This window comes from Equus caballus, chromosome 2 (genome assembly GCF_041296265.1).
Source record: "Equus caballus isolate H_3958 breed thoroughbred chromosome 2, TB-T2T, whole genome shotgun sequence".
Taxonomy (NCBI): Eukaryota; Metazoa; Chordata; class Mammalia; order Perissodactyla; family Equidae; genus Equus; species Equus caballus.
The window spans coordinates 48,088,132-48,112,586 of record NC_091685.1 but is presented as its reverse complement, the minus strand read 5'-3'; the positions used below and the strand labels follow the sequence as shown (position 1 = coordinate 48,112,586).

Here is a 24,455-nt window from a genome sequence, read left to right as displayed (position 1 = left end):
GCCTCCAGCCAGCATGCCTAGGACAGCTCCAGCCTCCTTCCCAGGACTTACCCAGTCCTCCCCAGGGTCCAGTGTCTGGAATTGCCCACTTGGCAGTCTCCTCTTTGGTCTGGTTTTGGGAGACAGAGCAGAGTGGTGGGGGTGGGGCGTGGGGAGGGAGAGGCAGGGCTGGCAAGGAGGAGGGAGCCTGCTTCAGAAGCGCATGCCCGCTGCAGCCCCCAGTGCCGGTCGGTGGTCGGTGGTCGGTCCAGGCAGGCAGGGAGAGCACCGAGGACCCCGAGGACCCCGTGGTGGCTGGGTAGGTACTGCTCCTTGCTAGGGTCGAAGGGAAACCCACGCCCTGGTGCAGTGACCACTGCGTGAGCAGACGTGAGTGCCAGGTGCTGGAGGAGGCAGGGGACACCTCTGGCTTCCAGGGCCGAGGTGAGCAGCAGACACTGTGTGCGTGGCCAGCGTGAGGGCCCACAGGGTCACTGTGAGGCCCGGCTGCGAGGGGCTCGGTGCTGGGCGAAGTGGACATCGCACCAGTGGCAAGTGTGCACAGCACCACAGGTGGGCCGGTGACTTGGACCCAAGGGGGCAGAGGCTGCAGGTGCGGCTGGAGGAAAAGGGAGAAGGGCTGGCCCCCTGGAGGGGATGAGGCCAGGAGCGAGAGGTCATCTCCCAGGTGAGTCAGGCATCGGAGGCTGAGTGCTAAGGGGTCCTGCTCAGGCTCAGAAAGCAACTGCAGACTGTGGCTCCCACTAGCAGCACACACACCGCTTCCTTCAACACAGGAGCCGGCTGCTCTCAAATGCCCCTGCTGGCACCTGTGCTCAGTGACTGCTTTGCTGAGAAAGTGGGACAGCAGCCTCGAGGCCAGCAGAGGGGCTGTGCTGTGCAGCTGCGACGTCAGGGCGCAGGAGACATGCTGGTGCCAGGCTGGGGCACTGGACACAGGGGTTCCTGAGGGGAACAAGTGGCCATCTGCAGGCCAGCCAGCCTTTGGTGAGGCTCCATTTGACCTCGTATCCACCTGTGCCACCTGAGGGTGGGCCACTACCGGCAGTTGTGCCCCTGCTTCTCGACCCCAGGAGACCCTCCTTCTGGAGGACTCAGGCTGCTTGCCCAGGGAGCACCTCAGATGCTCTCTGGCATTTTCTAAGACAGTTGGCAGCATTAAAACTTGCAAAGAACAAATTTATTTCAGGAGAAGTGGGGGAGGAGGTTGAAGCCAGGTGAACACTGTTCAGGCTGCCAGTCACCCAAGAGACAGCGTCCCTGTTCCCGGCAGAAACGCACAGGAGACCTGGCGTGGGGCCGCTGAGGCCCTCCCCAGGCGAAGTCCGGAGGCCCCTGCTGCCTGTACTTCCAGACAGTGGGAGATGGAGCCCGGGCAGGATGCTGCCCACCGAGAGCCATCTTCACTTACTTAGGAAAAGTACCAGCGTGTGACCCGGGAAGATTGCCAAGTTACCTTTTATAACCTCGCAGAACCTATAAAATAAAGATGGTGTGTCCTTTGGCAGAGAAGGCAGGGAAGGGACGCCGGGAGGGGGAGCGAGCGGCCTCCTCAGTAATACTCGCGTGCTATGCTTGGTTCTCACGCTTTGGTGGCAGATGCTCACGTTTTCTTACAAGATGCAGTTCTTTTATTCAGACTATGATGAAAACCACTCAGTCAGCAGGAAAGCATGTCTCTGGAGTAATGTCCTCAGATCTCTTAGGGAGAGAAGAGGAGGGAAGGGCCGCCAGGTGGGGTGCAGGTGAGAAGAGCAGGATAGTGGCCTCAGGAGACCCACATCACCTGGGGAAGCGGCCTGAGAGTGGATGGGACAGGGTGGTCTGGGTGGTGACGGTGGCCAGGGCTGCAGGACCCTGCTGCTGTGCAGAGCCTGTCTGAGGTCCACTGCTCCTCTGATGGATTCTGTGATGGGGACAAGGATGGGCAGAAACGTGGGCAGCTGAGGGCTGGTGAGGCACTGGCCACCCAACCACGTGGGTGAGACCTCACTGAGGAGGGGGCAGCCAGGGGAAGGTGGCCGCCTCCATAAACTGAAACACACCAGCAAAAAAGCAGCCACACCAAAGTCCCTCATGTCAAACTGCTTTATTACATCTTAAATAACAGCACAGTTTAATATAGTATCTATCTTGCATCCAGCTTCCTTGCAGTACACCGACCTTAAAATTAAATACAAAAGGTGAGGGGGCAGGGTGCAGAGAGCTCTACAGAGGCGGCGATGGAAAGACAAGGAAGGGGCTTCGCTTGACTCAACTCTGCCAGACCCAGGCCTCCGCATGTCACAGCACAGCTTTGTACAGGATGTTGCAGAGGAACAGGATGGAGAGAAGCCTACTGCTGCTCTGGGACAGTGCTCAGGGTGCAGGGGAGGCCCACACACTGCTGTCTAAACGCTGCTGCTGAACAGCGGACTCGAGACATACCAGGAGTCTGCGAACTAGAAAACGATCTGCCTCAGATGCAAAGGCGTGCCCCGCAGAGAGACAGGCCGCAAGAGATGCATAAAGAGGGGCCGGGGTCTCCAGTCCCTGCTCCCCGCCACCCCCGCCAACAGCAATCGTTTGGAACAGGACTTGTTTTTTAGAGAAATAAAGAAAATAGTGACTATCCTGTCACTCAAGCGTGTGGAGCTGCGTACTGTGCTGCTTCCGATGCGTGTGCACAGAGAAGTGGACAGAGCCGCGATGGTTACAACTTCAAAGAGGTTATTTCTTAAAAGAAAAAGAACATCTAAGGACTGAGTCCTATATGCACTTTTGAGCATTTCTACAGCATGCGATTCTAAGAGTAAACCCACCCAATATGGCAAACGATCAAATTTTTTAAAATTTAACTTAGAAAGTTTGAGATCATTATTTTCAAAACATTGATTTGTACATTGTTTCATACACAAATAATTGACTGACTATCCAAGCACAGGACGGGCACCTCTCTTGAAAATAGAGGTTCTTGATGTTTAGGGGTGGGGCACGGGGTAGTGTTAGGCTATTATTATAAACTTCCCTCCAACTTCACAAGGAAACCCAACGTGAGATTAAAAACTGAATTGAGAAGGTGGAGGATGGGTTGGGGAAGAAAAAGGTCCTGATTGGAGTTTACTGTTCATCACGCATTCAAGACAACAGCGCGTGCTCGGCTGTGTCACTTCTTAGCATCGTTCTTTCTACGCCATGTTTGTGCGCAACAACTGTGTGACACTGGACAAAAAATAAAAACCAGGGACTAAATTTACATCATTAACAATTTCAGAGAGCCTGCACTAGACTCTCTTTCTCTGTTTCACTAGTGAACATAAAGGAATATATTTTAAAAAGGAAATATAAATGTTTTCAAAACCCTGTTACAACACGACCTGAAATTTAGAACCAATGACAAGGGAAAGTCCTCAACTTGTTGCATGAACCTCACGAAACAGGATCGCTGACCTAAAACTCAAATAGACTAGCGAAAGGCCTGTCTGTCTCACAATTACACTCCAGTTTACCTTCTGGTTAACATTTTTATTATAATAGTATCTCCTTTTATATTCATTCAAGACAAAAAAGAAAACAAAGACAATGGTCCCGGAAGGAATGCATGTCTGTTGAGTTTACAGCACAGATTCTTCTCTTAATGGGAGTTGTGCTCTTGGTTTCAGCATAAGTGAAGGAGAAAGATCTTGCCCTTTGAAGTTCTGGGGGGAGGTGCAGGGCGCCCACGTTAGTAGGGGATTGGAAATGCTATCACTGTAACGCTTCAAGGTTGGAATGGTCTTCCAGTCACCGCGGCATCCACCTGCTGTTGTAAAGAATTTAAAGAAATGTAAAAAGAAACAGAACATCTAAATTCAGATCTATAATCAGTGTTACTGCTCTTTCCACGGCTCCATCTGTGTTTGCAGCTGAGGGGCACATTACTTCAGGCTGATGTAAATGCTTACCTTACCACAATTCCAAGTTAACTCCACATCCAAATTAATCTAGAAACCATGACTTGCAAGTTCACTTGTGCTCTGAGAAACACGTGGAGGTATATGTGGCGAAGGGCATTATTACCTGTCAGCACTAGTTCCAGATCTTGAGGAAGCTGTCCCAGGACCCCGTTGCCACGGCCATCCCGTCATCAGTCACCCCCAGGCAGCTGACACGGTTGTCATGCCCAGCCAAGACACCTGGGAGCAAATGACAGCACAGTCACTCCGGGTCCCAGAGATGTCCCCCAAGCAGTGATGCTGTACAGGGCTGGTGGCAGGTCCACTCACTGAGGCAGACCCAGAAGCCCCGAGGTCAAGCCCCTGCAGTGCCTCAGCATCAAGAAAGGAGCCAGGAGGGAGAGGAAGTTTGGACAGAGGGAAACTGAACAGAAGCACATCACCACTCTCGTCCAAGGCGAGTAGAAGTCAAAGCACTCCTGTCTCAACACAGCGAGGACAGACCTACAGCTGTGGGGCGGCAGGGGGAGTGTTCAAAAAACCAGAAATATACGGGAGAACCTGGTAACCAGCCTGTCAAAGACAGCATGATAACAAGGCAGGCAGAAACACATGACAAATAACCCAGGCCTTCTTGCACCAACCCCTGAGCATGCATGATGGTAAGCAGCTTAAATAAAAATGGAACAAAAATCATGACAAAAAAACCAAAACCGCATCAATCCCAGGGCAGTTACAACATGAGAGTGTAAGGCTGTGGGCTGTTCTTCATTACTGTGACCCCTAGGGCCTAGGGCAGGGCACAGAACACAGAGAGCTGGTGACGGACGCCGAGAGGGAGGGCCACCGGGGCTTCACACAGTGACCCCACACACTGAGATGGGCCTCCTATTGATGGTCGGCTGTCTGGCTTGGATTATCACCAGCCAGAACATTCCAGTCCTCCCAGTGGAACCTGAGGCTAATTTCAGAGAGCCCTGGTCCACCTCCTGCATTCAGCAGTGTTACAGCTGAGGAAGGGACCAGCTCCAGCTGGAGGAAGCAGTGCTCTCTGCCAACAGCCTTGGCTGGCTTCCATAGTCCTCAGCGGCACCATGACAGGGGACTGTGAGGGCAGAGGCAGTGGGAGCTGGAGGGTATGAGAGAGGGAGCAGGGGAGAACAAGGGGGAGTTCAACCCAGAGGCAGGAAGGAGAGCCATCCAAAAGCGGGGAGTCACGGGAAAACCCCAGACCCAGTCTCTTTCCCTTCTCTTCTCCCTCCCTCCCAAGCACTGAGATAGGCAGAGATGAAAGACTCTAAAATTGTCAATTCCGCTCAGTTGCCCTCAATGGCCATTTCAACACAGGAAGTTCTCATCTTTTGTACAACTTGTGTTTTAAGACACTTGACAACAACACACCCACCTTTGATGTGTGAATTTCACTTTATACTTTACTGGGGCATGCCTGCCGGAATGCGTGCTCCACACTTAGATGGCAGAGCTCCAAGATGTACAATGGGAGGAGAGAGAAAGCAAGGCAGGGGCCTTGAAGACTGGGCACTCGCCCCTTTCCTGCCCACATGCACCTCACGAGTGTGTGTGGGAAGAGGTTCTGGTGCCTGGACACCACCAGCCTGTCACGTTCCTCTGCTGGGCCACACCATGGGGCTGGCAGGTGTACTCGGCTGCAGCACACGTTTCCTGCCAGTCCAACTGATCCAAACCTAAACCTTTCACCTTAAGTGAGCCATGTCCATCCTGAGAGAGATTACCTGAGCATACAGGAGACGCAGAAAGGCCCCATGGTCACCTACCAGCCCTGTCGGCTTTGAGCGCGTCCCAGACGTTGCAGTTGAAGTCGTCGTACCCTGCGAGGAGGAGGCGCCCGCTCTTGGAGAAGGACACGGAGGTTATCCCACATATGATGTTGTCATGGGAATAAGTCATGAGCTCCTGATCCGCACGAAGGTCAAACAGCCTGCAGGTAGCGTCATCTGAGCCAGTGGCAAATGCGTTGCCATTTGGAAAGAACTAGAAAGAAAGCGAATCAAGACAGTGTGCAAATGCACAAAAAGAAATACTAGAAATACGGACTGCCCAACAGCAGGGCTACTGCTGCCACAGGAGAAAAAAATCAGCAAGGGCTGGGCTCGGGCAGAAACAGGGAGACCGCACCAAAGGGACGGGGGTCTGGGGCCTAGGACACGCTCGTCTTCCCCACGGCAAATTGCATTCTATCATTCACTTCCACGAGGAACAGTCAGGGTCCTCCCCGGGAGGCTGGCGCTTCTCTGCAGGCTGCCAGCAGCCAGGCCTCACGGAGGAAGGCAGAGAAGGAACCCCAAGCAGACACGTCCCTCGCCTTCTCCGACGAGGCTGGCCCCTCCAAGCAGGGCAACATGCAGAAGTGAAGGCTCCTGCATTCTGCATGCCCCGACTGGTGGGCAAGGCTCCTGCTCCAGGTTCAGCCCCAGCCCTGCAGAGCCTATCCTGACGAGGTTACTGCCCTGTCTGTCCCCCAACTAGAGGGAAGCCCTGTGATTCCCATCACTGGCTCACCCCAGGACCAGAAGCAGGGCCCAGCACAGACACAGCACCAACCTTTGTAAGACAAACGGTCAGTACAGAAGTAGCTGGCTTTGCAAGGACAGATCACATCACATCACACCTTAGTTTTCTATAGGGAGGTTTTTGTAAATTAGGTCATATTCGCATAGAAAAGGGAGAGCAACTAATTCTGAAAACATTTTAAAACTTGATGTATTCTACGGTTTACAAGAAGTAATCTAACTTGCTAGCACCTGGTGAAGGACCCCAACCACATCTTAACCCCCAACTTACACAGATGGCATTGATGTCAGATTCGTGGCCGGTGAAAGTTTGCCGGCACATCCCTTCTCGCACATCCCAGAGTTTGGCTGAAGCATCACAAGCACCAGAAACAAACAGTCTGGCATCAGGAGCGAGAGAAAGGCTCATAACATCCCCGGTGTGTCCAGTGAACGTGGTCGTCTGCTGGCCGGTCTCGATGTCCCACAGAGCACTGGAGCAGAGCACACGACAAGCACAGTCACCTCACTTTCTCAGACGGCCAGTCAGGTGACAAACGGTCTTTCAAACCACCCAGGACCACAGTAAACGTCTGTGCTTTTGCTTAAGACAAATCTGAATTTTGTAATGCAATTTTGTTTGGAAGGGAAACGAGGCAAACCAACAAACCCAATGCGGATGAGGACGTGGCCAGACGCTGGGTGACTCATCTCCACAGTTCAAACGCCAGCAGGGAGGGGCCAGGTCTCTTTGCAGCAGGGACACTGGAGGCTGTGCCACACACGTGAGCTCCGTGTGCACTCGCAGGGGCAGGAGGAAGCTCCTGGCTAGCGCCCCAAACGGGGCACAGCATGTTCTATCTGCGGCTGCCAGCGGTGTGCCTTCTGGGGTCCCACAGGTTGGGATGCAGAGATAACCCCAGGTAAAAAACAGCTCAGGGCAATGCTGAGGCCCCCTGGCCCTTTCTTGGAGCCACAAACAGAGTGGCTTGGTGCTCCCAGCGGCAGAGTGGAGCTCGGTGCCCCTCGGCTGTGAGCTGTGCGGCTACTTAAAGGGTAGAAGAGAGGAGGCAATGACAGCACCATCAGCCGAGCAAGGACGGCTCTGGAGGGGACAAACCCACGTGTTCGTGTTGTTTCTATGCTTCAACCCATAGAAAGCACCCCCCCCCGAAAGCTGCTGGTTTCATTTCGGCCTCACAGAAAATCGGGCTCAGCCTGGCAACACGAGTCCAATCAGACTGTGTCAACATAAACTGCACAGGGCGTTTCCTTGCTAGGGCCTGAGGGCCTACAGAAAGGAAGCAAGACATTTCCAGGAGTCTGAAAAAAATTATTCATAAATGAAAAAGCTTTAAAAATATCTTCTAATAAAGAAATTCTTCACAAAATTAACAGCCAAGATTATAAATCTTTTGTGAACCCATGAAATTTATACAAAAAGGACACCTTGTAAAATAGGACGAGTTGGATAAGAACATCAGAACCAGAGGAGGACATCCCCTTGCCATGACTGGGCGTCTGTGCAGCTGCCCAGCCAGCCAGCTCCTAGCTGCATAAGGCCTCTAAAGATCAGGAAAACCCAGGAGGACGGTTTAAGTCTAAAATGACTCTTATTGGGGCGCCGGCCGCGTGGTCGAGTGGTTAAAGCTCGCATGTTCCGCTTCGGCAGCCCAGGGTTTCGCTGGTTCAGATCCTGGCGCAGACATGGCACCGCTCATCAGGCCATGCTAAGGCGGCATCCCACATGACACAACTAGAAGGACCCACAACTAAAAGTATGCAACTATGTACTGGGGGCTTTGCGGAGAAAAAGGAAAAAAAAAATCTTTAAAATGACTCTTATGAAATAACTAGCTGATCCCTTAAATTATATGCTATGGTGCCCAAATGAAAACATTCTAGAGTGTAAGTGGGCTTCTACGTATAAGTAAGGTGAAAACTCTGAAAATTAAGAAGTTTGATATAATCCATTTGAAATTGTGGCACCTGCTGTTTTCAGCCAGGCTCTCCGTCCACAGTGAGATGGTGCTCTCCTAAGAAGGGGACAAAAGCACGCTCCACCACAAGGCTGCAAGCGGCACCCCAACAGGGGAACACGCAGGGACAAAAGCAAAGCAGGCACTTGCCCCCACTGTGGTTTCAAGATCTATGAATCAGTTCTTAGTTGTTCAAAATTAAACTCTGAGCTTCAAAATCTACAAGGAACTCACTCATCACTCACTGCCACTTGTGTTCGAAGTCTCGTGGCCACTGCAAATTAAAATGTCCTCATGAACGTTCAGAATCTTATTTCCTACGTGTCTAGAGCTACAGGTGTGAGGAGAGCAGGAAGAGAAGGGTGCAGAGCTCATATACTCACCAGGTGGTGTCTCCAGAGCTGGTGACGATCTGATTGTCATCCAGGAAGCGGCAGCAGGACAGGTAACCTGGAAAACAGACCTAGACGATGACCCCACTCTGCAAGCCCCCAATTCTACGGTCTTGTAAATTGAAAAACGTGTTGGCAGAACAAAGATACCTGCAAGTTCCACGTCTAGCTTCAAACAAAGGCCTGGTCAGCTACCCCGCCCCCTGCCTCATGTGCAGTGAAGAATGAACAAATCCCCACAGTCACCATGCTCTGCTGGGTGAGAGCCACAGCGTGGCCCACAGGCCAGGAGGAGCTGACACCATGATAAAGATGTGGCAGTGAGCACAGCGCCCACGGGCTGGCAGGCACTGTGAGCGGGGCCTGGCAGCAGTGAGCGGGAAGTGCGCACAGCCTCCTCTGCTCCTCTGGTCACCATGTCGAGGCCGGGGGTCCCTCCCAATCCTCCTCATTCGCTCACTTCACAAGAACTGACCCGGTGCCCGGAGTGCCTGGGACACGTCCATGAACAAAGAGGCACTTCTTAGCCTTCCTGGAGCTCACACTTTGGTGGGGAGAGAGAATGAAAATAAAGAGCCCACAAGAAGGTGTGTATGTGTTAGGGAAGGAACAGGGAGCGAGCGATCTGCAGAGGCCCCTGAGCCCCAGGAAGGCACAGCCAGAGCTGGGATCGGGTGCCAAGGAGGGGCGTGGAGGTGTCTTCCGTGAGACGGTAGCTGCGGTAAACAAGCCGGGGTGGAAGCAGCAGTGTGCCGCTGGCTGCAGTCTGTCGGACACAGGGTGGGTGCTGATGGGCTCCTCCCTGGGGTGTTGCATCTGTGGAGGGGCGGGGCCGGAGACCTCAGGTGAAGACAGCCCTCCCAGTGGTGTGTGTGTTCATGAAGTATTTTTAAAAAAGCAGAGGGGCCAGCCTGGTGGCATGGTGGTGAAGTTCACGCACTCCACCTCAGGAACCCAGGGTTCGCAGGCTCAGATGCTGGGCGTGGACCTAGCAACGCTCATCAAGCCACGCTGTGGCAGCGTCCCACATGAAGCAGAGGGGGACTGGCACAGAGGTTAGCTCAGCGACGATATTTCTCACACACACACAAAAAGCAAACAAATTCTAGAACTGAAAACAGAAAATCTGACATAAACAGTTTAGTGGAGGTGAGAAGTCACATGAACCTGAGGACAGGTGTGAAACGACCAAATCTGAAGACGTGGGAGACTGAAAGGAACGGAGCTGAAGGAACCTAAGGGATGGTAGGAACGCGCACTCGCTGGTGTGCAAGAGGAGAGGGGACTATAGGACAGGAAGTGCACCTGAAGACATGGCCTAAAATCCCCCAATTTAGTTAAAGACATGGCACATCACAGTCACACTGCTAAAACACAAAGAAAAATCTTCAAAGTGTTAAAAGAAGACAAACGTCAACCCAGAATCATCAAAAATATTCTTCAAGCATGAAGGAAAACAGGGGTCGGCCCTGTGGCCGGGTGGTTAAGTTCGCTTGCCCCACTTTGGTGGCCCAGGGTTTCGCTGGTTCAGATCCTGGGCGCAGACAGGGCACCGCTCCTCAGGCCACGCTGAGGCAGCGTCCCACATGACACAACTGGAAGGACCCACAACTAAAAATATACAACTATGTACCAGGGGGATTTGGGGAGAAAAAGGAAGAATAAAATCTTTAAAAATAAAAAAAAGAATGAAGGAAAACAGGCATTCCCAGACACGTGAACGTGGAGAGGAGACGCTGCTGGCAGACCTGCACTGACTGTCAGAGCCGCCGCAGTGTGCCCCTCAGGCTGAAGGCCCAGAAGGAACTCGTGTTCAGGAAGGAGGGAAGGCCCCAGAAGTGGAAAACACCTGAGTGAATGTAAAAGACTATTCACATTTCTTCAAGCGGCTCAGGATGTTGAAAGGACAGCTGGAACACTGCACTGTGGGGTTCACACCGCATGGAGCCGCCAGGCCTGCGGAGATGTCAGAGAACAAGGAGGCGGCACACAGGCCTTTGGCTGCGAGGTTCCTGCATTTCACAGGATTAACTCTGAGTAGACTGTAAAAACTTGAGTGTGCACTGTAATCCCTAGATAAATCACTCAAAAATAATGCAAAGAGGTAACCAAAAGAGCCAACAAACTAAAATAGAATTCTAAAAAAGGATCAAGCAGCCCAGGGCTGGCCCCGTGGCATAGTGATTAAGTTTGGCATGCTCCGCTTCAGCAGCCCGGACTCAGTTGCTGGGCATGGACCTACACCGCTTATTGGTGGCCATGCTGTGGCAGCAACCCACATACAAAAGAGAGGAAGACTGGCAGAGACATTAGCTCAGGGTGAATCTTCCTCACCAAAAAAGAAAAAAAAAAAAAAAATCAAGCAGGGGCCAGCCCAGTGATGCAGCAGTTAAGTTCGCACGTTCCGCTTCTGCGGCCCAGGGTCCGCCGATTCAGATCCCAGGTGTGGACGTGGCACTGCTCATCAAGCCATGCTGTGGCAGACATCCCACGTATAAAGTAGAGGAAGATGGGCACGGATGTTAGCTCAGGGCCAGTCTTCCTCAGCAAAAAGAGGAGGACTGGCAGCAGATGTTAGCTCAGGGCTGATCTTCCTCCAAAAAAAAAAAAAAAATCAGGCAGCCCCAAAAAAGGGAGGAAAGGAGAATTATGGTAAAGCACCAGAGCTCAGTCAAATTGTATCAGCACCACACAGAACAGAAATGAACTCAACACCATGGAAAAGGCAGAAACCTTTAGGATAGATGAAAAGCAAGGCCCAACCACAGTTGTGTGTCACTTAACAACGGGGCCGTGTTCTCAGAAATGTGTTGTTAGGTGACGCCGTCACTGTGCAGACAGCAGAGTGCACTGACGCAAGTCTGGACGGCACAGCCTATAGCACACCTAGGCTGCATGGCAGTGATCTTGTGGGACCAACGTTGTCGTTAACCTAAATGTTACGCGGTGCGTGACTGGATGTGCTGCCTGTAAGGGACTCTATGAAGATACAGTTAAATCGAAAGAAAAGGGATCGGAAAACATATACTATGCAAACAACAGGCATACGAAGGCTAGAGTGACTATTATTAACGTGAGATAAAGTAAGTAGACTTTATGACAAAGAAAAATCCGAGAGAGAGACAGACGTTTCATCATGGTAAGAGAGTCAGTTCATCAGGAAGATGTGACAGTCTTAAATGCGATATACTTCTACTAACAGAGCTTGAGGAAGCAATAATTACAGAATTAAAGAATCAGAGGAAGCAAAAGTTCACAGAACTAAAGGGAGAAATAGATAAATCCATAATCAGAGATTTTAACATCCTTCTCTCAGCAATTCATAGAAATGAAGATACAGAAGATGTGAACAGCATCAAAGTCTTCCACTGATTAACACAATGAGAACGCTGCCCAAGAACTGCAGGAAAAACTTGCTTTCCAAGTGCACATGGTGTGGTCAACATGACAGACCATTTGCTACATTAAAACAAGTCTCAATAAATTTAAAATTAAAATGGTACAGAATTTGTTCTCTGAACATAATGGCATTTAAAAATCAATAGTAAGAAATTATCTAAAAAAACTTCAGATGCTTGAAAATTAAATAACATACTTTTTTTTTTTTGAGGAAGATTAGCCCTGAGCTACCATCTGCTGACAGTCTTCCTCTTTTTGCTGAGGAAGACTGGCCCTGAGTTAACATCCATGCCCATCACCTTCCTCTACTTTATATGTGGGACGCCTGCCACGGTATGGCCTGACAAGTGGTGCACAGGTCTGTACCCGGGATCTGGACCAACGAACCCTGGGCCACTGAAGCAGAGCGTATGAACTTAACCGCTGTGCCACCAGGCAGGCCCTAAACAACATACTTCTAAATAACCCATGAATCAAACAAGTAATCAAAAGGGTCTTAAAAATACTTCATGTTGAATCCTACTGCAGTGAAAGCCATGCCTAGAGGAAAATGTATAGCTTTACGTGCTCATATTTGAGAAGGAAGAAAGGTCTAGGTTCCACTGTAAGAAGCTAGAAAATTAAGAAGGAAGCAGCCCCAAAGCAAGCAGAAGGCAGGTGAGGAATCAGTGAAATACAGGGAACACGTCTGTAAAAGGACAAGGGACAGACTCTTAACTGGCCAAAATTAATTTAACAGACTGCTTGACTGGAATCGAAAGCATACGCCTTACTCCATTAATTACGATGATTTCTTTGGCTGCATGTGAAGTAGGTGAGCCTAGCGGGGTATAATTTTGAGAGCTTAGAACACAGCCACAGAAGTAAAATATTAGGACGAGACCGTCTTTTTCAGAAACACCATGCCTTTCGTTATGAAGAATAACTGTCACAGGTAAATTAAACCTGGTAAAATCATAAGCTGCCTAGCACTTAAAGCTGGTCCTGTTTGAAAGAACTTAAACAGCCTAGGACTCTATTCTGTTTCCTTTGCGACAAGAGTGCTAGTTGGTATAGGTACGTGGGGACGATTGGTAAGGAGGTATGTGGATAAGTACATATATGTGCACATATATGCAGACCTGTGTACGTCCACATATGTTTAGATGAGGAAATCTTTGTGGAAAGGTGCTCAAGATGGAAGATGGTTTAGAGGAGACAAGAGACTGAACTGTGTTGTGTTAATATTCAAAAAAAAGGTGGCTGCTACTAAGGGAGTTAGCTAAGTACCCGAGATCCTTGAAAATGGGACATGACAGTGACTTAAATCCAAAGGTTTCTTACTAGTAAAAGCATATCATGGCCTGTCTTGATTTCATTTTCAGAATATTCCTGGCCATTGTTGCAACCAATCTCATTAAATAATTGTTGACAAGAGGTAAATGTCCAAAGCATGTACCACACGTCAGGTGAACAGTGTATGTCACTTTAGGTTACTGATGAGAATGTGTACCTGTATGTCCGGCCAGTTCACGGCTCACACGTACATTCCCTTCACGAGTTTTCAGATTGTAAATGGAGCAGATGTTATCCAGGCCACCGCAGGCCACATAGTTCCCAGAAGGGGCGTATGCACAGGTCATGACCCACGAGGAGCGCAGAGGGATGGCATGGACCTAAATGACAGAACACAGATGATGCAAACACGCTCAAGTTCAAAACATGAACTCCTGACATTATGGTTCTATTTCTAGTCTTCAACTTTGTTGCACAGGACATGACAAAATAATAGCCAAAATTATTTTAAGAATAATTTCTATGTGTGGCCAGTCAGAAAAAGTATAATTTAATTAGAAATCCAGTGCTGCACACCAATTTAACCTCCAGGTTTATCAGAGTCTTCACTTCCAGTTAGGCAGGCACTTAAGTAGTAGTCGTATGGCTTCTGATTAAAATTACATATTAAAAAGAAGACAATTGACTGACCTGTCAAAATGGCCATAAATTCATTTACAAAACAAAAGGTTTTTACTGAAGTTAGCAAACTAGACATTATTGTAACTAACCCCAGCGCACACCTCCCCATGCTTTGGATAGATTTGTGATAAGTACTGTAGTCTTTTATAGACATTTACTATTGTCCAGTAAAATACAACTAAATTTGATCTTTTACACGTTTGACCAATGATAATACTTTTTCATTCAATATGATACAACCTTGGATCAAAGTTTTAAAACAGTTTCATTTATTCTTCAACATATAATGCCTTTCAGATTATCTTTTCTAAAAACTAATGACTAAATGAAAAGCTGTACTTCTGTATTTTTAAATAAAACATGAAACTTCCCAGACTGAGCTAAAACTGAAATCCAGGTCTCCCAGAAACATTAAGGAGGCATCTCCCTCCCACCTGCTCTGTAAAGAAATCACAGACTCCAGCAGATGGGCCTGGTCCAGCAGTGGAGACGAGTAAATGTGCCAGTCACATGACGTGGCTTCTATCTGACCTATGTGACTTTATGCTAAACACAAAACTCACTGTGACCCCTTCCTCTCCTGGGTCACACATTTCACATAAGTGAACCCGAGTTTAAAAACCCGCCTTTTCCCAGGTGGTTTTTCGGGGGGATTTTGCAGTCCCTACCTTGTTTGTGGTGTAGCTATCCCAGATGATAAGTTTACCATCCTGTGAAGCACTAACTAGAAGCCTGGAGGAAAAAGACAAAAGCAAACCCATCAGCACCGCAGAGACCAGCCAAAGGCAGCCGATGAGAACGACACCACAGTGACACCAACATGTGCTCCAACACTGCATTTGACTGAGATGAAGCACAGGTTTAAAAAGTTCTCATTGTGAGTCCAACTTTGAAAGCGTGAAAGAAAATATTCCCACAGATAATAGAGTTCAGAGTCAAGAGCACTTGGCTTCAAATGTAGACTAGATCACCAAAGCCACTGCCTTGGTCAGCTAAGACAGGCTGACTTCCTATAACTGCTTCTGGTTAGTTTCTGTTCATTAGAAATCAAATTTGAGACATACAGATCTTTCAAGAACCAAAGGCGGTAGAACATATTTAGTATACAATTTTCTGTTCCATTCTGACATATAGAAAGCCTAGATATAAAGGATAATAAACTTTCAGATATTCCAAATTCATGAGACATTTCTCACCCAAAAAGCCCCATGAAAATTTCCCAGACTGAGCTAAAATTGGAATCCAGGTCTCCTAGAAACGTTAAGGAGGCACTTACCTCCCACCTGCTTTGCAAAGAAATGACAGACTACAGCAGATGTGCCTGGTCCAGCAGAGGAGACTAGTAACTGTTATGAATTTTTTTCATGACTCTTTTCTTGCCCTGGGCAACTGCACTAAGTTTGGGATCTGTGGGTTGAAAAGGTGCTCTCACTGTAGAATTAAGACAGGATACTGCAAAAGAAAAGCATAACTAACGGGCAAAGGAAATTCAAGTAAGAGTAAATTCTGGGAACCACAGCTACTCACGAGATAGCCTAAAGAACTCTGTCCTACATAGAATATGAGGTTCTCAAGGAACGGCAAGAAGGCTCCACTCACAATTCTAGGCAGAGATGCATGGGTATGCTAAAAATAATGATAGAAAGATTTTTTTACTTTTAAAGATTTTCTTAAAACACACAGGTTTTAACCATTTCAGCCACAAGCACATTTGGCTTCTTGAACTGATCAAAACCTGAAGGCAAAACTCATTCAAGTCGCTCTGATAACTTTGACACTTTTCATCAAACTTTATGTTTCGATGCACAGAGCACAAACTTCCTTTACCAGGAGTTAACAGTGAGTATGGAAAGGAGTAAAATGTTTTCAGCGCTGCGTCACAAAATTTATCACAGAACTAAACCAAAGGCAGGCCCAAATCCTATTATTTTTCACATATAATTTCTTAAAGCAAATTCCTGTATCAAGGTTCAGTTATAAACACATTAGGCATTTAAAAATATTCGGAATAAGGTCCGCTCTGCTCTCTTTCTGTCTGGCCCTTCTAAGCACAGGCTTTGAATGGAATCAGAGCCAATGTAAAGAAGCTCATCCTCCAGAAGGGTCGGGTCACCTTCAGAAAGGTCTCCTGGTCAGAGAGCTTAATATTTGCTGACTCGCCCAGGGGTTAGAGAAATGTTAAGCTGCCACTGATCCTCCAGAAGGTGAGAGAAGACACACCTCTTAACACCAGACAGGACAACGGTCGGAGAGTCAGGCCAGTTTGCCTCGTGGAGCTTTCAGCCACTCATGAATCAGTTACCATAAGGCCCCACCCACCCCAAACACAGAGGCAAGAGCCAGGAAGGAAGCCAAGGGCTCCAGACGCTGAAAACAGGGGTCAGACAGTGGGCCAGAACCAAACCCGCCCACCCTTCACCTCCCGGGCGGAGGGAGGGCTCTTGAGCCTAGCTGGTCAGTCGTGTTTCGCTGTCACTTATAAGAAGACTTCAGCAGGCTTTAGAAAGGGGAGAAAAAGCTTAACATTAATTCCAGTGACTGAAAGAGACTCTCAAATGTTATAAAAGGTAGAATGTAACCTCTGTTTATGAAGGCAGGAAATATGAAGATGACTCAAGTAAAAAGTATACCCTGGGGCTGGCCACATGGCGCAGCGGTTAAGTTTGCACACTCCACTTTGGCGGCCCAGGTTCACAGGTTCGGATCCCAGGTGCAGACCTACACCACTCGTCAGCCATGCTGTGGTGGTGTCCCACATACAAAACAGAGGAAGATTGGCACAGATGTCAGCTCAGGGCTAACCTTCCTCAGAAAGAAAAAAAACAGTACATCCAAAATTTTTAAGAACTATTTTGGACTTTAAAGAGGCAAAAATTTACCTATCCAGAAAACACAACTATCTAGAAAAAATAATCTCTGAAAAGCTCTGGAGAGCAGGGATCCTTTTGTTTTTCATGGTCAAACAGAGCCCCCATCTAAGGGCATTATGAAGTGAAACTGTCCGGTCTAAACAGCAGCCACAGAGCACAGGCCCACACACCCATCACCCTGCCCAGGAAAGGGCACAAGACAGCACACCCCGCTGGCCCCCACGGGCTCTCCCACGCCACCCCTCCCACAGAGCAGCCACGACCCTGGGCTTGGGGTGGCTCATTCACGCCCCTGCTCCTCTTCCTTCCCACCCTGGGGCTGTCCAAGCACAATTCGTGTTTCAACCAACGGGACAGAAAGCCTCGCATGTGGTGATCAGGAAGCCTGCACGACCCAGTACCCGCCCGCCCTCCCTCCGCATCCTGACCCCTCGCCTCGCCTCCACTGCTCTGGCCACGTACCTGCCTTAGTTCTCTGAACGCAGCAGCTGCCTGTAGCTCTCAGTCACCCTTCAGGGCATAAGTGGTGTGTCACCTCTGCAGGAAGCCTTCTAGACTCCTCAACCGAGAGCCTGGCCACTGCAAGACAGCACACTGCCTAGGGAGCCAAGAGAGCTACTGGGCTTCAGAGTACTGGGCTCTGGGTACTGAGTTCCCAAGAACCGGGCTCCTGAGTACAGACTTCCTGAGTACCAGGCTCCTGAGCACAGAGTTCCTGAGTACTGGGCTCTGAGTAGCAGGCTCCTAAGTACTAGGCTCCTGAGGACTAGGTCCAAGTACAGCCCAGCTCAAGTACTGTCTATCAGATGTCCTATCTAGTCAGGACACTGATGTTCCCACAGATGGAGGAACAGCCCCAGAGGAAACAGACTGTTTGGTTATCATCTATTTTGATGATAAATTCTAAGGTGAACAGATTAGTAAGGGTATTTTTATTTCTTTCTTATTCCTTTATTCTTTCTGAATGCTCCCATCATTAAAATGCTCTAAGTTAGCTCTCATTTGCATTGTAATTGTATGGGATACTGTACAGAACAAACTAAAGATAGAATCTTTTGTTCCACAGCTATTTCACTCTAAAGCAGACAATTTCATGAACAAAGACAAAACTAAGCAGAAAATTCCTCTCTGACAAACACAAAAAAAATACTACTCAAAGAAAGGCACTTGAAGAATCATATGTTAAGTATCTGAAAGAACATGTTATAGGTACGAAATCATACAGCATTTTTTTTTTTGGGGGTGAGGAAGATTGGCCCTGAGCTAACATCTGTGCCCATCTTCCTCTACTTCATATGTAGGACGTCTGCCACAGCATGGCTTGACAAGCAGGGCTGGGTCTGTACCCAGGATCTGAAGTGGCAAACCCCGGGCCACCGCAGCAAAGCATATGAACTTAACTACTGTGCCACCGGGTGGCCCTGCCCATCCTTCTCTTTTTTTGCTTGAGGAAGATTAGCCCTCAGCTAACATCTGTGCCCATCTTCCTCTATATATGTGGCACAGCATAGCTGACAAGTGGTGTAGGTCCACACCCAAGATCTGAACTCAGGCAAACCCGGGCTGCTGAAGAGGAACCCTCCACACCACTACGCCAGGGGGCTGGTCCCCACACAGCATTTTATTTAATTATTTGGGTGGAAAAGGTAGAAGAGAAACCTTCCGGTAGCCCCTAAAAGAAAAAGAGAAGAGAGTTGAATAGATTTCCTTTCAGCGATGCTACAGGTTTAGGGAAATGGGGTGGAGAAAGGGGAGGGGAAGCAAGGACCCGGAGCATGACAGAGATTAGACACCTGGCAGAAAAAGAAGTCCCAATAAGGGGCAGAATTTAAAGTGGAAATGACAAGCCCATGAAGGGAATTTTCTCGTTGGGATGGTAGATAAGAGGAAGGTGGGGCAAAAACGCCAGCAGAGAGACCGGTGACAGCAGCTACGATGCACATTCTCAGGTGTCTGCCAGGGGCTCCAAGAAGAAAACCAGCAGCAAACCTGTGCACAGCCCTTGGGACACACATGTCAGTATTCTAAGGCTCAACACACTCAACCCTCCCAGGACCGCATGAGGCACATTTTATCATCCCTGAGCCAGGGCACTGAGACCACGAGAGGGTACTGGCCAAGATGCCACAAGGAACAGCCTGGAAAGAGGAGGAGCCACAGCACAGAGAGGTTAGGTAACTTCCCCAAGGTCACACAGGCACTGCATAATGGAGTTGGGAAAACAAAGTGGGGGGGGGGGAGGAAAGATCAGAACTAACACAGACATGACTAGGACGGTGAAGAAATGACAGTGTACGACCTGCCTAGGTAAGCAGAAAAATGGACAGGGAATGTGCACCTGTGAATGCTATACTGGCCTGCCCAGATATCTGACACAACTTCCTGATTTTTTTTTACAAATCACAGCAAACGAGCTCAGATTATTTTCCCCTAGAAAAGCAACAATCCTTGAACATACCCAGCACTACGTTTTGCTCATGCCCCCACACACCTGGAATCCGTGCCCCAGTGCATGGCATAAATCTTGGCCAAGTGTCCCCTCAGCGTTCTCCTGGTGCGCATCTGGATTCTTCCCACAGGGTCGATGTTGTTTGTGATCTTAAAGATAAGAGTTACTGCAAATTAACCTTCTGCAATGACACATCTCCCGAGGCCTTCTCTCCCTCCCTCCTATCCCCTGGACAACACCGGCACCCGTCAGGGCCCTGCTGCTCACCCGCTGGGCCACCCCATTCCTGCCCGTCCCCCAACTAGCTCTCCACTGTGACTTCTCCATTTGGCCGTGGCATATGCCTTCCTTTCGCGACGCTCACTCCATCCACTGCTCTGCCTGGTCTTCAGGACCACTGTGCTCCCCTTGCTCTGCCCAATGTGCACACAGGCCCAGTGCTGGCCCACAGGCGCCTAACTCCTCCCCTGCTCTCTCCTCCATCTCACCAACTGCTCACCAGGCCCAGCTCCTCCCACCTCTCAGTCCTGACAGCGCTGTCAGCCTCCATCACAACCTCATGCACGCCCCCATGCTGACAGCGCTGCTCACCGTGACCCGGCTGTGCACTGACGCGGACAACAGTTAGAATCTACTCTGTGCTACTGTTGCTTACGGCACAAAAAGGTATATGCAAATCTGCTGATCCACGCCAACATACAAAAAACCTGACATTAATGATTTGGGGCTGAAAAATGGAGTAAGTGTCTCACAATAATGGGTTTTTAAAAAAGTATAGTCCAAAGAATGTCTGAGAATTCAAACTCAGGTAATTCTATAGAATCACGAACATAATTTTTCTTTCACATTTCTGTTCAAGTCTTTCGACAAAAATATTTGTTTTCTTAATGAGGTACAATTCACAATTTAAAGTATACACAATTCATAATGTTGTGCAACCATCATCTCTACCGAGTTCCACAACATTTTCATCCCCCAAGAGGAAATCCCGTGTCCATTAAGCAGTCACTCCTCACTTCCCCTCCCCAACTCCTGGCAACCACTAATCTATTCTTTGTCTCTACAGATTTGCCTATTCTGGACATTTCATATAAACGGAATCATACAATATGTGACCTTTCACATCTGGCTTCTTACATTTAGCAGAATGTTTTCAAGGTTCATCCACATTGCTACACATGCCAGTAATGCATTCCTTTTTATGCCTGAGCAATATTCCATTGTACAGATACACCACAATTTGTTCATCTACTCATCCACTCATGGAGATTTTGGTTATTTCCACCTTTTTTTTTTAAGAGATTACAAAGACAACTTGAATTTCTTTTTTTTTTTGCTGGGAAAGATTTGCTCTGAGCTAACATCTGCTGCCAACCTTCCTCTTTTTCCTCCCCAAAGCCCCAGTGCACAGCTGTATCTTTTTTAGTTCGAAGTCCTTCTAGTTCTTCTATGTGAGCTGCCGCCACAGCACGGCTGCTGACAGACGAGGGCTGTGGTTCCACACCCGGGAACGGAACCTGGGCTGCCGAAGCAGAGTGGGCTAAACTTTAACCCCCAGTCATCAGGGCTGGCTCTGTCTCCAACCTTTTGGTTACTGTGAATAGTGCTAAGAACATGCATGTCCATGTACTTGCTTCAGCACCAGTTTTCAATTCTTTTGGGTGTGTGTCTAGGAGTGGAATTGCTGGGTCATAATCTATGTTTAACTTTTTGAGGATCCACCAAATTGGACTTTAAAAATCAAAGTTCTGGGGCCAGGTGGGTGGCATACTGGTTAAGGTTTTGGGTTCCACTTTGGCGGTCCCAGGTTCACAGGTTTGGATCCCGGGCATGGACCTACACACCGCTCATCAAACCAGGCTGTGGCAGCATCCCATATACAAAATAGAGGAAGACTGGCACAGATGTTAGCTCAGGGACAATCTTCCTCACCAAAAAAAAATAAAAAAAGAAAAGAAAAGAAGAAACAAGAAATCAGAGTTCTGAAGCAAATTTTGTTAAAGAGAGGAGCTACAAAATACCTTATTTTAAGACTGTAATAATATTTTGCAACTCTGACCTCTGTAATAGTAAGTAATTATTTAAGCCTTGAGAGATACTTATTTTTCATGTAAAAAAAACCACTACTTCCTATGCCTAGCATGAGAACGACTTCTGAATGAAAATGCGTCAAGCAGTGGTTTTACATCCTCACTGTGAGTACAGAGAATCAGCTCAGGTCCCTCCAGAGGTTCCAGGTGTAGGCAACACCATGCACCAACCTCTACCAACCGGCGGCTCTGTGTGAACTGGCTCTTACCTGAGAAAGAGTTGCATCTGCACACGCTTTCCTGGCATCCTAGGAAATAACAACAGTAAAGGGCACATTAGTCATGTTTCAGATACACTGAACCCTCAGTCCCCACACCAAAGCCTCAGGAAGCCTCTATGAACTCTTAGAAGTCTGCAAAAGCAGAATGTAAAAGGATGGAGTGCTCTCCCTCTAACACCCGGTAGCCCAGGGCCATTTTCACGCTAGCTGGGCAATACTTCAGTCTGCGATCACACTCTAATAACACAAAGAACTAATAACAGAGAGCTAATAACCCTCAAATATGTTCAAGGCCTGCAGCTCATCTCATCTAACCAGTACAAGCCCCCATGACCCAGAAACGTGGCCCATACTGCAAGGACCACACTGGAAGCTAGGGCGGCACCACAGAACCCCAGAGCCGTGTGCAGCCTCCTCTCCTGCCTGCTCAGGCTCCCACACATTCCACAGACCAACACACACGTCTCCCTCTGCCTTTCTAACGGCCCAGGAGTCGTGGGCCCAGCGAAAAAAGTCTAGAAGGCATTAGCTGTCCAGCCCAGAGAATTTTTCTTCTAGATCATGTTAGCCAAGGACTTCGTCTTCAAGCCACACACTCGCTGATGCTAAACTCAATGGAAAAGAGCAGAGGGTCTGGAGTTAAGACAACAAAATTCAGGAAGACTTTCCAGATGTTCTATCTTGTTATCTGTTTTCTTATCTAAAATACAACCTTGTGAAGCAGGTAAGAACTACAAAGGGATACACGGAAGCTAATGGAAATGTTTTCACTGTCTCTAAGTGATTAAAGTTACTAGAAAATAAATCTTGAAATCTCAAATTAGCATACATGTTTTTACAAATAGAAAGCCTTATGTTATGAAATGAGACGGTAGCTTTAAAAGGGTCAAAATTTGAGTCTGGGAATAATTTCACAGGACATGATGACAATTTCTAAGAAGAAAAACGGTTCTATCATGTAGTCATCTGACCACCTGCTTTCAAAATGGTAACTGGCCACATGACGGCCTTTAGACGCAGCCAAGTGCTCACGCGGGCGGTGTCCCAGGAGAGCGCTCTCTAAGGGCAAACTGCCTCACTGCGGGTAATTTTTATTTCATGAAACTGGTAGGAATATTTACCAACCAAGAACATGGAAATATATTTGAAGAGATTGTTATTATAAATGTACCAAAGATCTAGATTCCAAATTCAACTTTATCTTATTAGAAGTCATTGTGCTTAATTAATTACATAATTAAAACACAAAAAATTATGGAATCAAGTATTTTTATGCCAGCACCTAAATCTGGTGTAAGGAGCAAGTGGAGGGGCAGATTCAGAGCGTCAAGGCTTTCATCAGCGTGTTCTACCTGCCATGTACTTAGCTTAATACGTATTTCTGAACACCATCCTTGCTGATGTTATACATGGCTTATAATTTTAAAAGAGAATAACAAGAATTTTTTAACGGAAAAAAATGAACTATGGGACTTTAGCAACTTCACCTTGGTTAGTGCCCGAAGACTAAATTAAATCTCCTAATGTACCATATAACAGACTGTAGAGACACTATTGATAAACAGAGGGAAAAACCATTTTAGAAACCAAACACAGGGCCGGCCTGGTGGCGCAGCAGTTAAGTGCGCATGTTCTGCTTCGGCAGCTCGGGGTTCACAGGTTCAGATCCCGAGTGCAGACATGGCACCACGTCCCACATATAAAGCAGAGGAAGATGGGCACGGATATTAGCTCAGGGCCAGTCTTCCAAAAAGAGGAGGATTGGCAGCAGATGTTAGCTCAGGGCTAATCTTCCTAAAAAAAAAAAAAGAAAAGAAACCAAACACAGACAACTTCAATTCAGTCTTCATTTCAGCAAACAAGTGCTTCTGGAGACGGGAGCAGCATTTCTCAGAACGAGCATCTTCAACTTCCAACAATCCAGGAAGAAGTCTTCTAATGGAAACATCTCTTTAACTACTTAACAAAGACAGAAATCTTCAATCTCTCTTAGATCTATTTCAAATTTAACGGACTGGTGAAAATGTGCATAATGGGTATATTATTTAGTGCAAAGGCTTCTATACTGTCTATGATGAGAAATGTCACTGAAGGTAACAATTCACCTTTTTCGTCCCCTTAAACCAGAGGAATACATCCAAACCATTAATCGGGCAGTTCCTTAACCTGTCTGGATGTTTGTCAAACACAAAACAACACACAGCAAGGCTCCATCCTACTCAGGCCACAGAGAAAGCCCCCAGCTCTGCTCAGTCACTGGATGGCAACATTTGGGACGCTGCCACACCGTGAGTCTTGCTCACTCGCACGGGTTGGCACAGACGCTTTGTAAAAAATGTGCACCTGTACATTTCATGGAGTTTTTCTTAATCCATCAGGCAGCCTGTGTATTTTAGGACATGCCATGTTTCAATCAAACACCCTTTGAGAGTTAGTTGTTTCTTCACAAGTCCAATCAAAAGGCGGCTGAGACAGTCCTTTGAGGTCTTTCAGCTCACCAACCAATCTAAGAAAGCGAGCAGCCCCTCTCAGAACCCGCTGCCACTTCTTGTGTGGCACTTATTGCGCCCCGCGTTCTGTAACAAGTATGGATTCCTTCGCCAACAGGGAAGAAAAGTGTTTTTCTCATTTTTTAAAGAAAGTCTTCCCTTCCC

The 24,455-nt window shown here is 48.0% G+C and overlaps 1 protein-coding gene across 12 annotated transcripts in view; it reads right to left on the bottom strand.

Moving 5' to 3' along the window:
* Positions 1–2,074: 2,074 nt before the first annotated feature.
* The window catches only part of GNB1 (G protein subunit beta 1), a 78,873-nt gene continuing 56,492 nt past the window's right edge, over positions 2,075–24,455 (bottom strand). For all 12 annotated transcript variants that reach the window (XM_070261125.1, XM_023635971.2, XM_070261114.1 and 9 more), the window contains 9 exons: positions 21,790–21,828; positions 19,533–19,639; positions 14,840–14,903; positions 13,708–13,870; positions 8,808–8,874; positions 6,738–6,939; positions 5,711–5,927; positions 4,039–4,154; positions 2,075–3,781 (listed from right to left, as the gene is read on the bottom strand). In XM_070261125.1, coding sequence (XP_070117226.1) covers positions 4,048–4,154; positions 5,711–5,927; positions 6,738–6,939; positions 8,808–8,874; positions 13,708–13,870; positions 14,840–14,903; positions 19,533–19,639; positions 21,790–21,828 — 966 coding nt within the window. In that variant the 3' untranslated portion in view covers positions 2,075–3,781; positions 4,039–4,047. The remainder of the gene's footprint in view (positions 3,782–4,038; positions 4,155–5,710; positions 5,928–6,737; positions 6,940–8,807; positions 8,875–13,707; positions 13,871–14,839; positions 14,904–19,532; positions 19,640–21,789; positions 21,829–24,455) is intronic.